The sequence below is a fragment of the Chrysemys picta genome, chromosome 7 (genome assembly GCF_011386835.1).
Source record: "Chrysemys picta bellii isolate R12L10 chromosome 7, ASM1138683v2, whole genome shotgun sequence".
Taxonomy (NCBI): Eukaryota; Metazoa; Chordata; order Testudines; family Emydidae; genus Chrysemys; species Chrysemys picta.
Window position 1 is genome coordinate 79,301,602 of NC_088797.1, and position 15,343 is coordinate 79,316,944.

General features: G+C 42.6%; 1 protein-coding gene across 10 annotated transcripts in view; it reads right to left on the reverse strand.

Annotated features, from left to right (window-relative positions):
- The window catches only part of FAM13C (family with sequence similarity 13 member C), a 261,546-nt gene that overhangs the window by 178,457 nt on the left and 67,746 nt on the right, over positions 1-15,343 (reverse strand). For all 10 annotated transcript variants that reach the window (XR_010589230.1, XM_008163198.4, XM_008163202.4 and 7 more), the window contains exon 6: positions 12,818-12,861. Coding sequence is in view for 9 of the 10 variants with exons in the window: in XM_008163198.4 (XP_008161420.2) it covers positions 12,818-12,861 (44 nt within the window). In the remaining variant the exon portion in view is untranslated. The remainder of the gene's footprint in view (positions 1-12,817; positions 12,862-15,343) is intronic.

Sequence of the window (15,343 nt, forward strand, 5' to 3'; positions counted from 1 at the left end):
ACATTTTCAGTGTTCAACCAGCTTTTGTGTTTAACAAATAGATCTTTCTGTCAATTCCCCTAAATTCCTCCTTCTGTCAGAATCAGATAGAATTAGATTTCTTCAAAATTACTCTAAACCACAAGTATCAGAGGGGTAGCCGTGTTAGTCTGAATCTGTAAAAAGCAACAGAGGGTCCTGTGGCACCTTTGAGACTAACAGAAGTATTGGGAGCATAAGCTTTCGTGGGTAAGAACCTCACTTCTTCAGATGCAAGTGCATCTGAAGAAGTGAGGTTCTTACCCACGAAAGCTTATGCTCCCAATACTTCTGTTAGTCTCAAAGGTGCCACAGGACCCTCTGTTGCTTTCTAAACCACAAATAGCTTTGAATTTTTTAGCTCAAAGCTGAAAGATAAAATAAGAAGAAAAACCCACAAACATTAACACTATTTGGACACCTAGATGCAGAAATAAGATCTGACATGCAGAATAAATGTAACTGGTTTATTGAGAACACATTATATGGTGGGCCCTCATGAAGGAAATTCAAATGGCTCAAGTACAGTACTAGCAGCATACAACTTATTATGCAGATACCTAAGGGCCAAATGCAGCCCTGGCATAAACAGGCGCAATTCCATTTATAATACATTTCTGAATAAGAATGTCATCTGCAATTACACTAGTTAGAATAATACTCAGCACCATAAGACAATCAGTAAATACGTGAGGTTAGGAAGAAATTGTTCACAATAGTGGGATGTTTCTTTTAAACACCTTCCACTGAAGTATCTAGTACTCAGCACTGTCAGAGTCAATATAACAGGCCTGATCCTACGTGGTGGTTCCTATATTCCACTGTAGTCGATAGAATGGTGCCTGTTTACGCCAGGACTGAATGTGGGTGCTACGCTATAAAATGTGCTATGCAAACTACAGATAAGTCCAATTCCCTCCTGATTTTGTGGAAGTTCTGAATTTTGCAGCTCAAGGTCGTCTATAGTACAAGTTTAAATTTAGATTAGTATCTTTCTCTACCTGCAGAATCTGAAGCACTTATGAAAACATAGTATATTTACACTAAAACCAGTAGGGAAATAATAGTTCATGTTATTCTATTCTTTCAACCTCACCTACACAGTTGATATGACTCAACCTCCTAAAAAAGTTATTTTTCCTTTTGGAGATACCACTGCAGCACTGATTATATGGAGATCTGCAATTATGGTAAAACTTTGCCCTGACAAAAATTCTAGGAAAATCCCATTTTCCTCATCCTAACATTTTGCCATGCTTTCTGCAAAGAAAGTTGTGTTAACCTGCAGCCATGGTGAAATTTTAGACTAAATCAATTTGCAAATTTTACTATCTACTTTTCAAGGAGAGTGGAGGAAAATACTTGCACAACAGGATTTGTTGGATAGACCTGTACCCTTCTGCTCTCTCACGCCCCAAAACCAAAAATGAACTAACTGACCTACATTTTTTAAGGATAGCTGATAAAGCTTCTTAAAGTATGGCATTACCATATTCAGTGACAACAAATAAAAGATTGGGAGAAGTTTATCAGTTTTCATTTTTGTGACTTTCTTGAAAGATTCCATTTTTACCCTGAAATTGAGACATGAAACCTAGAAATTTTGCACAGTATTTCTTGCAAGGGGTTGCAGTTATACAATTAATGATATCCCCTTCATTGCCACCTAATTCTGCTGGACTATTTTTTACATATGTGTTAAGATCTATAAGTCAACATACCTAGGCCTCAAAGTTGCCTGACTTGTCTCCTTTGAACATTTGGTGGGCTAGCATACATAGAAAAAAAGTAAATCTGGACAGCTAAAACAATTAAGGCTGGGTTTTTCAAAGGGCTATGAGAGATTTAGGTGTCCAACTCCCACTAAAAGTTGGGCACTTAACTCTCAAAGGCCTTGTCAACACACAAAACTTTCAACAATTTGACATATGGGGCAATTTAAAACTGCTTTAATTAAATCAGTGCAAAAAACTGTGTGGACATTTATTTCAGTTTAGCAAGGTTTATTTCAGCTCAGTATAAATCTATTAGAAACAAGTTGAAGATAAACCAAAGTAAGCTACTCTTAATCAAACTAAAAGTGTCCCTGGAGGGGTTTGCCTTCTTTAACTAAGCGGGTGCAATCATGTGTGTAGACAAGGCTTTTTCTTTGAAAATCCCAGACTAAAACCAGTAACAGAGGGTATTGATGATGGGAAGGGTAAATCAGATTTCCAAATTATTTGTAATAGTAATCTCACATTATCAAAAAATTATCAAACCTGATTTTCTGTTTCTAACATTTCCTACGTGAAAGGAATGCTACGAATGCTGAAAAGTGTGTTGAACCAAAGGCATTACAGAAAAGACATGGCACTTAATCCGACATTGCTATCACAGCTCTTAAAACCCTCAACATTTACCCTGAAAGCAGAGATAAAATCTCAGTTTAAAGCATGAACTGAAAAATAGGATGTCCGGCATTACTGAGCCATTTAAAAAGTCCACATCTACCAACTGTTACCACAGATTGGCCCTATAGTTACCATAGCTAACTCCTATTGTGGGCATAGAGGGTTGCTAATATCTCAGAAACCAAAGGAGTGACAATTGCCAAGTAGTTTTTTTTAAATGCTGAGAGAGCAGACTGGTGACATCAAAGCAATGATGGGAGCAGGTGACAAGATGCAAATCGTGCACACTAGGAAGTGACCGATGAAAGATTGTTGCAGACATTAATTAAATAAGAACCATAGATTATATATTTGCCCTTTTTAAATTTTGCCAGCTTGGTATAGTTATAAGAGTGCGTATGGGGGAGAGAGGAGAACTGTGGCCCAGCAGCCTCCAGTATGTACTAGGCCTGCTCTGAAATTTGCTTACTGGAGTTGCTCTCGATACTCCCTAGAGTTTCCAGTCTGCTGTAAAAGCAGCACTTGGTCAGTCACTGAGAGGAAATGCTGTTCATAGAAAGGGTGACTCAGCAGAATAGCAACCTAACAATTTTAAAATCAAAGGCAGAAGGAAGATAGGGGAAAGAGGGAAGGAAAGAAAGCAAGAGGAGAGGGGACATGGGAGAGTATGAGAAGAAAAGAAGGGGGAAAAGTTCAGCAATATAGCAAGAGATAACATTTGTGGCCTATAAAGGCCCTAGTTTTGGGACTTCAAAACGAAAGCTGTGATTAACACTGACATTTAGAAAGTCAATTGTTAAGCCTCTTCACTGCAGAGATGGCTTACAAAACAAAGCCAAACTTCGCTCTGGACTGTCTGGTATAGTTGCTCCTCTAGGTTAGCTTGAGATGCTGTTGTGTTACAAGAAGTCTGCTGATGGCTACTGGGTTACTCAGCAATGTCTCTCTCCTGAGGCAGCACAAGTGTCTTCTCAACACCCACTTCCACACCTTTCCCACCCACACCCCTTTCAGGTAGCAGCAGTACCTGGACCTCCTTCCTGGGCAGCTATATCTGTTCTCACAGTTGACAGCATCAAATGCTGCAAAGAGGTCCAGGAGGGGGAGATTAGAGGTCTGCACTCTATCCATTGATAGGAGGAGATCATCCATTAGTGACATTAAGGTGGTTTCAGTTCTAGATCCTAGTCTGAATCCAGATTGTGCCTGGTCTAGCTTCAATTAGATGAGCTTGTAGTTAGCCTTTGGCTAGCTTATCTAGGAGCTTGTTCTGGAATGGGAAGTTTGACTCTGGGTGGTAGCTGGCTAGAACCAGATGGGTTTCTTCCGTGCTGGTTGTTGGACTATTGTTGTTCAAAGGAGGAAAGGAAGATTCTCTCTCTGAGTGAGACATGGGCTATTTCAGTCAAGAATTTAGGACTCTCTTGCATAAGACAGGAAAGGCATGAATCATATTCACAAGTCTTGGGTCATGATTCTTTTAAGATGTCCAGAACTTCTTGATGAGTGAATATACTGAACTCCAGGAATGCTGGTGCATTGTTGGTTAGTTGGTGGGTATAGGCAGAGTAGATCCATGCTGTTTGAGAAGACTTCTAGAATGTTTTCTGTGAAAAGAAATTATAGTACTTTGCAGCACTTGGTGCTTGGTTTTGATGTAGGTACTCAAGATTGAATAGCTTCTTGAGGTGTGATTTGTAAGCTTCAACTGTGGCTGATGAGAATGTTCTCTTGGCCTGTAATATGGCTTTGGCATAGGGTTGGAGGAATTTGTTATATCTGTACCATCCTTTGTTTTTCCACCATCAGTTTCTTCCCCTTTCTTTTCATCAAGTGCAGGGTGTCAGAAAACCAAGGAGATCTGTGTGCTTTCCCAGTGTGTAGTGCTATCTCTGAGAGGTTTCTATTGTACACAGTTCCTGGGGTAATCCTTGTGCTTGTTTGCATTTCCTCAATAAGCCATTAACATCGTTTGGCCTTTTTACTGTTGTACCTGAAAGGCTGCTTGTGGGTGTTTTCAACCTCACAACATGTTTCAGTGCCACATAGAATCATAGAATATCAGGGTTGGAAGGGACCTCAGGAGGTCATCTAGTCCAACCCCTTGCTCAAAGCAGGACCAATTCCCAACTAAATCATCCCAGCCACGGCTTTGTCAAGCCTGACCTTAAAAACCTCTAAGGAAGGAGATTCCACCACCTCCCTAGGTAACCCATTCCAGTGCTTCACCACCCTCCTAGTGAAAAAGTTTTTCCTACTATCCAACCTAAACCTCCCCCACTGCAACTTGAGACCATTACTCCTTGTTCTGTCATCTGCTACCATTGAGAACAGTCTAGATCCATCCTCTTTGGAACCCCCTTTCAGATAGCTGAAAGCAGCTATCAAATCCCCCCTCATTCTTCTCTTCTGCAGCCTAAACAATCCCAGTTCCCTCAGCCTCTCCTCATAAGTCATGTGCTCCAGCCCCCTAATCATTTTTGTTGCCCTCCGCTAGACTCTTCCCAATTTTTCCACATCCTTCTTGTAGTGTGGGGCCCAAAATTGGACACAGTACTCCAGATGAGGCCTCACCAAAGTCGAATAGAGGGGAATGATCACGTCTCTCGATCTGCTGGCAATGCCCCTACTTATACAGCCCAAAATGCCGTTAGCCTTCTTGGCAACAAGGGCACACTGTTGACTCATATCCAGCTTCTCGTCCACTGTAACCCTAGGTCCTTTTCTGCAGAACTGCTTCCTAGCCATTCGGTCCCTAGTCTGTAACAGTGAATGGGATTCTTCTGTCCTAAGTGCATGTCTCTGCACTTGTCCCTGTTGAACCTCATCAGATTTCTTTTGGCCCAATCCTCTAATTTGTCTAGGTCCCTCTGTATCCTATCCCTACCCTCCAGTGTATCTACCACTCCTCCCAGTTTAGTGTCATCTGCAAACTTGCTGAGAGTGCAGTCCACGCCATCCTCCAGATCATGAATGAAGATATTGAACAAAACCGGCCCCAGGACCGACCCTTGGGGCACTCCGCTTGAAACCGGCTGCCAACTAGACATGGAGCCATTGATCACTACCCGTTGAGCCCGACAATATAATCAGCTTTCTATCCACCTTATAGTCCATTCATCCAGCCCATACTTTTTTAACTTGCTGGCAAGAATACTGTGCGAGACCGTATCAAAAGCTTTGCTAACGTCAAGGAATAACACATCCACTGCTTTCCCTTCATCCACAGACCCAGTTATCTCCTCATAGAAGGCAATTAGGTTAGTCAGGCATGACTTGCCCTTGGTGAATCCATGCTGACTGTTCCTGATCACTTTCTTCTCCTCTAAGTGCTTCAGAATTGATTCCTTGAGGACCTGATCCATGATTTTTCCAGGGACTGAGATGAAGCTGATTGGCCTGTAGTTCCCCAGATCTTCCTTCTTCCTTTTTTTTAAAGATGGGCACTACATTAGGCTTTTTCCAGTCATCCGGGACCTCCCCCGATCAACATGAGTTTTCAAAGATAATGGCCAATGGCTCTGCAATCACATCCGCCAACTCCTTTAGAACCCTCGGATGCAGCGCATCTGGCCCCATGGACTTGTGCTCGTCCAGTTTTTCTAAATAGTCCCGAACCACTTCTTTCTCCACAAAGGGCTGGTCACCTCCTCCCCATACTAGGCTGCCCAGTGCAGCAGTCTGGGAGCTGACCTTGTTCGTGAAGACAGCGGCAAAAAATAAGCATTGAGTACATTAGCCTTTTCCACATCCTCTGTCACTAGGTTGCCTGCTTCATTCAGTAAGGGGCCCACAGTTTCCTTGACTTTCTTCTTGTTGCTAACATACCTGAAGAAACCCTTCTTGTTACTCTTAACATCCCTTGCTAGCTGCAACTCCAAGTGTGATTTGGCCTTCCTGATTTCACTCCTGCATGCCTGAGCAATATTTTTGTACTCCTCCCTGGTCATTTGTCCAATCTTCCATTTCTTGTAAGCTTCTTTTTTGCATTTAAGATCAGCAAGGATTTCACTGTTAAGCCAAGCTGGTTGCCTGCCATATTTGCTGTTCTTTCTACACATCGGGATGGTTTGTTCCTGCAACCTCAATAAGGATTCTTTAAAATACAGCCAGCTCTCCTGGACTCCTTTCTCCCGCATGTTATTCTCCCAGGGAATCCTGTCCATCAGTTCCCTGAGGGAGTCAAAGTCTGCTTTTCTGAAGTCCAGGGTCCATATTCTGCTGCTCTCCTTTCTTCTTTGTGTCAGGATCGCTGAACTCGACGATCTCATGGTCACTGCCTCCCAGGTTCCCATCCACTTTTGCTTCCCCTACTAATTCTTCCCGGTTTGTGAGCAGCAGGTCTAGAAGAGCTCTGCCCCTAGTTGGTTCCTCCAGTACTTGCACCAGGAAATTGTCCCCTACACTTTCCAACAACTTCCTGGATTGTCTGTGCACCACTGTATTGCTCTCCCAGGAGATACAGATATATAGCCAAACTTCATAACTTCACATACAACGATAGTACATACAATCAGGGCCGGTGCTACCATTAAGGCAAACTAGGCGGTTGCCTAGGGTGCCAAGATTTGGGAGCACCAAAAAGCGGTGCCCCAAATTTTTTTTTACAGCGTTCCTACGCCCCCTTCCCGAGCACGTGGTTGCCGCTCCACTTCTCCCGCCTCCCAGGCTTGCAGCGCCAATCAGCTGTTTGGTGCCACAAGCCTGGGAGGCGAGGAGAATTACAGCGGAGGCGGCGTGCTCGGGGAGGAGGCTGAACAGAGGTGAGCTGGAGTGGTGAGCTGCTGCACGACTCCCCGGGGGGGGAGGGAGCTGCCGCGAGGGGGGAGTTGCTGCAGGGCTGGGGCGGGGGGGGGGGGCGCAAGGTGGAAGTTTCGCCTAAGGCGCGAAACTTCCTTGCACTGGCCCTGCATACAATCCAATAAGATATTAATGTCTAGCAGATCAAGACTTTTAGAATGATAGCTCACAAGGCATACTTTGTACAAAACATATCCTAATTACATGACAGTGGTGAATATAGGGGTGTCAGGGGGTCACAGTATTTACCAAAAGATTAAACATTAACCAAAATGATTATTTTTGAGAATACTTAATTGAGTGTCCTCAACATATTTGATTACCAATGTAATCACAGTAGAGTGGGACAATTACTTTCTGTGTATTACATATGAAACTCCTTTTAATATAGTTCAAAATAATTAGACATTTTTGCAATTGCATCATATTGTTGACTCATATTCAATTTGTGATCCACTGTAACCCCCAGATCCTAGCCAGTTATTTCCCATTTTGTATTTGTTTATTTAATTTTTCTTTCTTAAGTGAAGTAATTTGCACTTGTCTTTATTGAATTTCATCTTGTTCACAATTCTCTAGTTTGTCAAGGTCATTTTGAGTCCTAATCCAGTCCTTGCAAACCCTACCAACTTGGTGTCATCTCAGATTTTATAAGCAAACTCTCCACTACATTATTCAAATCAGTAATGAAAATATTGAATAGCACCAGATCTAGGACTGACCCCATGGGATCTCATTAGCGATGTCTTATTGAAATCAAGATAGATCACGTCTACTGCTTCCCCCCATCCACTAGGCCTGTCAAAGAAGGAAATTAGGTTGGTTTGACATGATTTGTTCTTGACAAATTCATGCTGGCTATTTCTTATAATCCTATTATCCTCTAGGTGCTTACAAACTGATTGTTCAATAATTTGTTCCACTATCTTTCCAGATATTGAAGTTAAGATGACTGGTCTCTAATTCCCTGGGTCCTTTTTATTCCACTTTTTAAAGATACATATTATGATTTCTCTTCTGCAATCCTCCGAGACCTCAGCCATCTTCCTTGAGTTCTCAAAGATAATTGTTCACCTTTCTGAGATTGCTTCAGTTAGCTAGGTTGAATTGCATTAGGCCCTGCTGACTTGAATATATCTAACATATAAAAAAATCCTTTAACCTATTCTTTCCCTATTTTGGCTTATGTTCCTTCCCCTTGTTGTCAATATTAATGATGCATACCACAACTTTCCCTTGACACACAATTCACTCCTTCAGAGTTTACTTTTATGTGACAGGTCTCTTCTGTGAAGTGGTTGGTATGGTAGATAGCCAGCTTCCCACCTGGAGTAGTGGGTACCACCAAGTGCCAGATGGATAGCTGACCCCTCATCTCCAGTGCAGCAGGTAGGTGTCAACCAGACCCAATAATCCTTTCACATGGTCCCTGTATTTTACAGTTTAAAGTGCACCCTGGATCTTCCCTGCTATCTGCACAGTGTAATTAGTCTAAAATTCTCATGATATACCCCTTCTCTTTAAGATCAGCTGTAATTTTACAACCTGATTGTATCCTTGTGGGACAGCTTTAGAGCGCCATTACATTTGACATTATTATTCACTGTTGCCCACTGGAAAGATTACTAAGACCCACTGGTACTTATCAACTGAGTCATCTTCAAGGAGTTGGCCACAAGGTTGCTCCTGACGAAGATTTTAACTGGAGTAAGTGTGGACACCACTGATGTGATGCCTTTTTGGCTTTTTTGTTTGTTTGTTTGTTTGTTTGTTTGTTTGGTTTGTTTTTTAAACTTTCATAGAGATTTAGTTCTAGTTTTGTTCTCAAGAGGGGAAACGGTTCAGGCCAGTTCTTACTATGTCGCAACCTGTTAAATCATTAATAATTATTAAGCATATAACTTTGTTTATATTATTAGCAATCCAGACATACTCAATGTTGGCCTCTCAAAATTGATCTATAGATTCCTCATCAAGAATTGCTCCTGTAGGTGCCCATTCTTGGGTAGAACTACAAATCTGGAACTGTCTAGATTGCCAGGGCCACATGTACATCCTTACACAGGCCTGAGTGACTGATATGAAATGGTATGAGTTTGCAGCACCAATGTACTCTCAAATCAGTAGCTGTGTTTGTGTTTGAGAGACAGAAGAATCTCACTGCATCTTTGGATGGGCAGGGAGAGATGAAAGTGAGGATATCACTGAGCTAAAGGAGAACCTTAGAAGAACACTCCCACTGTCTCCTACTAAACACAGCCCACACAGGCTACAAAAATATTAGTTAGAAGATATAGTTTCAATGAACAAAGAATTATTTATCTACATAAAAATGAACAAAACCAATTTAAAGACTAAATACCATGAGGCACTATGCTCTGTAATTGGAGGTAATGTCCTTTGAATTTTTTCTCCTATTGTCTAACAAATGATATTTTGTATCTGCTCATTGCTCCATTAGCATTTCCATAGCTTTTGAGAGATGCTGGTGGTTTGTCCTCTCTTTAATTGCTTTTTCTAAGACCTCTTATTATTCCTAGTTCACTCAAATCCATTTCCTAACTAATGCAGTTTATTAGGCATAGCAAGCAGCAGCATATTAAGAGGAATACTTTATTATGTCCTGTTTTCCAAAGCACTCTGGGAAATAATCTGAGAAGCCCTGAACCACTTCAGGATGATGCTGAGACCTTTCTATATTTGTCATAAAAAACAAGAGACCCACCCCACACACACACACACTCCAGAATAGCTAAGAGCTGGTGGTTGGCACTTCCCCTGGATTTGGCCCCTCACATTCAGTCAGAGCAGGACTTAATTTGGAGTATGGACTTGATTCCAGGTCTCCCACTGTGATGCAGTGTATCTCAAAATAGCGCCTAAAACATTCATAATCACCACTGCAATACGATGAGGATATGTTTTGTACAAAGTATACCTTCTGAGGTATCATTTGGAAACTTATAATCTGTTGAGCATCCTTGTTCTGTCAAAATGTGTGTCATCATTATATATGAAGTTATGAGAGTCTGCGATATGTTTGTCACTGAAATATACTGAGAGTCTGGGAAAGGTCCACAGACTAACCCCTCAGAGAGAGCAAAGAAACTGAAAACACAGAGGCCTTACATGCCATGCCTCACATGGACAAAAGGTATGAGCAAGAATTTGCTGTTCATGTGAAGGACAATGGGAAGTTCACATAGGCTATGGGGGCTGCCTAACTCCACGACCAGCATGGATTTTTCTAGCACCTGTAGAAAAGTATAAATGAGGGGCAGTGACATCACTTCTCCTACATCTCTACACAAGGAAGCAAGATCATTGGAGAGACAAAGAAACTCCATTGACACTATAGGAGGGGTTGGTCCTAACTAGGTGTTCCAACTAGCAAGAACTGCTGTGACATTTTGGGTGAGAAAAATCCTTCTGTTTTTAGAATTATTAGCATGGTAAAGTTCATGAATTAGCTTGCAATTTTAGATTTTCTTTCCTTTTGTAACCAATTCTGATCATCTATGCCAAACCACTTAATCACTTAAAATCTATCTTTCTATAGTCTGTTTTATATTTAATTTAAACCAGTGTGTTTTCGGCTAAAGTGTTTGGGGAAATCTACTCAGGTTAACTGGAACTGGTGCATGATCAATTTCTTTGTCAAACTGATGGACCTTATGAACTTGTAGTGTTCAGTAAGTAATTGAACAGTACAAGATGGTACATTTCTTACTTCTGGGGGAATTCTGCGCCACTGCAAATGCGCATAATTTATGTGCCCTGCAGATTTCTTTGCTTCCCTGCAGAAAAATGACTTTCTGATGGGGAAACAAAGGGAAGCCACGAGAGTGGTCATGCGACCCTCCCCAGCAGTATGTTTTAGGGGCCCAGGGCAGCCAGCAGAGAGGTAAATCACTGTGGGGCTGGTGGTTCCTACCTTGTGCCGGGCTTAGCTGCTAGTCCCGGCAGGGCTGAGGAGGACAGGACTTCCTTTTCCCCTGCCAGGTCAGACCCACCCCCGGATTTCTCCCCTGGCTGAAGAAAGCTCTGCAACCCACCCACACATCCAACCTGCACCCATCACTCCTTAGCTGCAGGGGGAGGGATCACTATACAGGGAGCTGCTATGGCATCTGCCCACCCCTGTGCATCCAGACCCCCTCATATCCAGACCCTCCCACCAAGCCTCACCCCCCCACACACACCCAGAACCCCCCCAATGAGCCCCACTCCCTCTGAACCTGGACCAACCCAATGAGCCACCTGCACCCGGATCCCCACCTTCACCTGGACCCCCTGCAGAGTCCCATTGCCATTGCATCCATAACCCCCCCAACAAGCCCTTGTGCATCCAGATCTCCCCACACCCAGATCCCCCACTGAGCTGCCCACACCCAGATTGCCCCACACAGAACTCTCTCAACCCACACCTGCCCCCCCCACACTTGGATCCTGCCTTGCTAAGCCTGCCTACCCACACCTGGTGCACCTGGCATGGAGGGGCAGGGCTCTGGGGTGTTTCCAGGGCAGGCCCAGGCCTTGCGTTGTGTCAGGGTTGGGTGCAGCCTCATTGCTGAGTCCAAGTCTCGGAGTGGGAAAGGGAATTGCACAGTGATCTCCCACCTCTGTGCAGCCAGTGTCCTGTGCTCCCCAATGCCATGCTGGAACCTCCACATTTATCTGGCAAATAACATTTGCAGAATTTTTAATGTTTTGGTGCAGAATCCCCTCAGAAGTAATTTCTCGGGTACAAGGCTGGGACCAGGGATGTGGAGGTCGCCCTATATGTAATTCAAGAGTGGCTGGGCATAGCAATCTGGTATATGTCTGGGGGTAACTTGCATGCTAGAGGCTGGGGTGAGTGGCAGCTCACACAGCAAAGCAGAGCCTAGTGCACACGAGAATGGAGAATTAAGGTGGCATAATGATCCAACAGTCCAGATTGCACACTGGGGCATGTCACATCCAAATCCCAGGTGAGTGCCCTAACCACCAGGCTGTTCACTATTCTTGGGTAAATTTCACTCACTCTCTCCTGTTGCAATTGTTCCACTTTGTATGTATAAATATTCACTGGGCCAGAGACAGAGAAATTGACTTCACAGCCTGATTTTTATGACACTTCACCTTGACCAGTCTCTAAGGTCTACACTACCTGCCAGATCGGTGGGTAGTGATCGATCTATCAGGGATTGATTTATCATGTCTAGTGTAGACGCGATAAATCGATCCCCAATCTCTCTGCCGTCGACTCCGGAACTCCACCACGGTGAGAGGCAGAAACGGAGTCGACAGGGGAGCGGCGGCCGTCGATCCCGTGCTGCGAGGACGCGAAGTAAGTGATTCTAAGTCGATCTAAGATGCGTCGACTTCAGCTACGATATTCTCATAGCTGAAGTTGTGTATCTTAGATCGATTCCCCTCGCCCCCCCCCCCAGGGTAGACCAGGCCTCATGCTGAGCATATCACCAGTAACCCCTTGACTAAAACTAATTTCTTAGCTACAGAGCAGCTCCCAACAGGTTATCCCCCGACACAAATCAACTAACCAGTACATGGTGCCAGAAACATTGAAACAACACTTAGAATAACTGTTGTTTTCATCTTACCTTAACTTGTAACTGGTTCTTTCTGCGTCTTCTAGGTTGTTTTTCTGAAAAAACATAGAACATTCAGAACCCATATACATTCAGCTAGACTCCACCTTGCCTGAGGTTGCTTGTGGTGGTCTTGTCCATTTTTAGGAGAAAATGTAATTATTTAATAAATATTCCATAATCATTTGAGTGCTTGTAATTTTCTTGTAATAGCTAAGATTGCACCCTAAAATGTTCTTAGCTCACATTCCTTCTGAGGGAACAGAAAACTTATTAACAGCATTTTAATAGAAACTGTTATGAAAGCAATCACATTTTAAATATTAAAATATATTTTAACAACTCTACCAAATTATTATTAATGGCATTCTTCCTACATATGGAATAGTAATACATTAACTCAGCAATAATAGAAGTACAAGAAAATTGCTCAGAAAATTAGAGTGCATTTGTATGGAATCTATATTGAAGTAATAATATAGAATGGAGCCCTGTTTATTAGAAAAATCAGAGGTTTTTTTCTAGTACTCTACATTTTAGTATTAAGTAAATTAGAGATGGCTCAGACCAAAACTCTGGATCTGAACTTCCCTCAATATTGAAAGTTTAGTCCAGATCCACACTTTGTGACAGGATTTTAGCCCTTTAGTGGACTGAACCAAAACCCTATATCCAATCGCCCTCAGCTATAGGGAAAGCTTGAATCTGGATTCAAACTTGGTAAATCAGTCCCATCTGTAACATACATTTATCTCTTCTGTTCTGTGTGTCATGGAATCTGTAAAAGCCTGCATGAATTAGGCTTGTGTTCTCAATGGTAATAGATGTGATTGTCCTATAATTAGTAACCTTAGTAAGAAACTGGAGGTATTGCTTTGAATGTATGTAAAAATTCTTAGGGGAATGAGGGAAGCATCTGTGAGAAGGGCCAATGAACAACTGTAGATAAGCAAGACAATGCAATGGCAGTCTCTAAACTAGCTGGAATGTTCTGCCATTTAAGATAGCTAGGCTAGGTTTTTGTTTTGCAGATATCAATAGTAGAGTTTTGGTTTCATATAACCAAAGGCAGGTGTAGTTTGGACTTAGATTTTGTGTCACCTGAACCACCAACTTTTAGGGGCAAGGCAGGATGCTGGATAAAAGGTTCTGGTTTGGCCATATCTCTATTGCTGGAACTGTGTCCTGTGAATCTTGGTGGTGGTCCAGGGGTCCCATCCCTGGTGAGGTGAACAACAACTAGGAGGTTAGAAAATCAAAATAATTTACCATTTTATAACATGGACATAGAAAAAATTATTGGAAAGAAATTGTCTGTATGATCACAAAATCTGTAACATAACTGTCTCATTCTTAGTGAAGCAGACACAAGACAGGAAGAACTTAATCATATATGCATAGAAGCAAGTGATCACAATATAATTGATCCTAATCTCAGTCAATCAATTTTACACAATTTATTTTTGATTTGGAAAATCTCTACTTTAGGTTTCAATTCAGCAAAGCATTTAAGCACATGTTGATCTTTAAGAACATAAGCATGTTTCTTAAAATTATATACATTTAAGTGCTTTGCTAAATTGGGCTGGCACGTACTTACATGCTTTGCTGAATCAAGACCTTGATTTGTATGCACCACGCAATGCATGCAGGGCCGGCTCCAGGCACCAGGTTAACAAGCAGGTGCTTGGGGCGGCCAAGGGACAGGGGCGGCACCTGCGGCAATTTGGGGGCGGCAGGTCCCTCACTCCCTCTAGGAGCAAAGGACCTGCCGCTGAACTGCCACCGCCGATCACGGCTTTTTTTTTTTTTCCTAATTGCCGCCGCCGATCGCGGCTTTTTTTTTTTTTTTTTTTTTTTTTTTTTTTGCTTGGGGCGGCAGAAATACTGGAGCCGGCCCTGAATGCACGCTAAGAAAAAATTCACACATTGCACAAGCCTATCCAATTTTGATTCATTTATATTGTTATATTAATAATGCCCAGATGAAGAGAAAGATAAGGAGTCCAGTAGTCAATACAGTATTTAGTTCAATGCCTTAGAGCACTGATTATGTTCAGCTTTAAACGAAAGTTTACAGCACTACATATTTTCTCTCCTTCCTCCCTTTCTTTCTTAAAACCACAGCCAGGGTCCATCCATAAGAAAACTACAGTAAAGATTCCTCTGACCGTAAACAGGGAGTGGTGATTTGTCTTATTTAAATTTCAGCCTCAAACCTTACTCATAGACTCATAGACTTTAAGGTCAGAAGGGACCATTATGATCATCTAGTCTGACCTCCTGCACAACACAGGCCACAGAATCTCACCCATCCACTCCTGTAACAAACCCCTAACCTATGTCTGAGTTATTGAAGTCCTCAAATCGTGGTTTAAAGACCTCAAGGTGCAGAGAATCCTCCAGCAAGAGACCCGTGCCCCACGCTCCAGAGGAATACGAAAAACCTCCAGGGCCTCTGCCAATCTGCCCTGGAGGAAAATTCCTTCCCGACTCCAAATATGGTGATCAGTTAAACCCTGAGCATGTGGGCAAGAC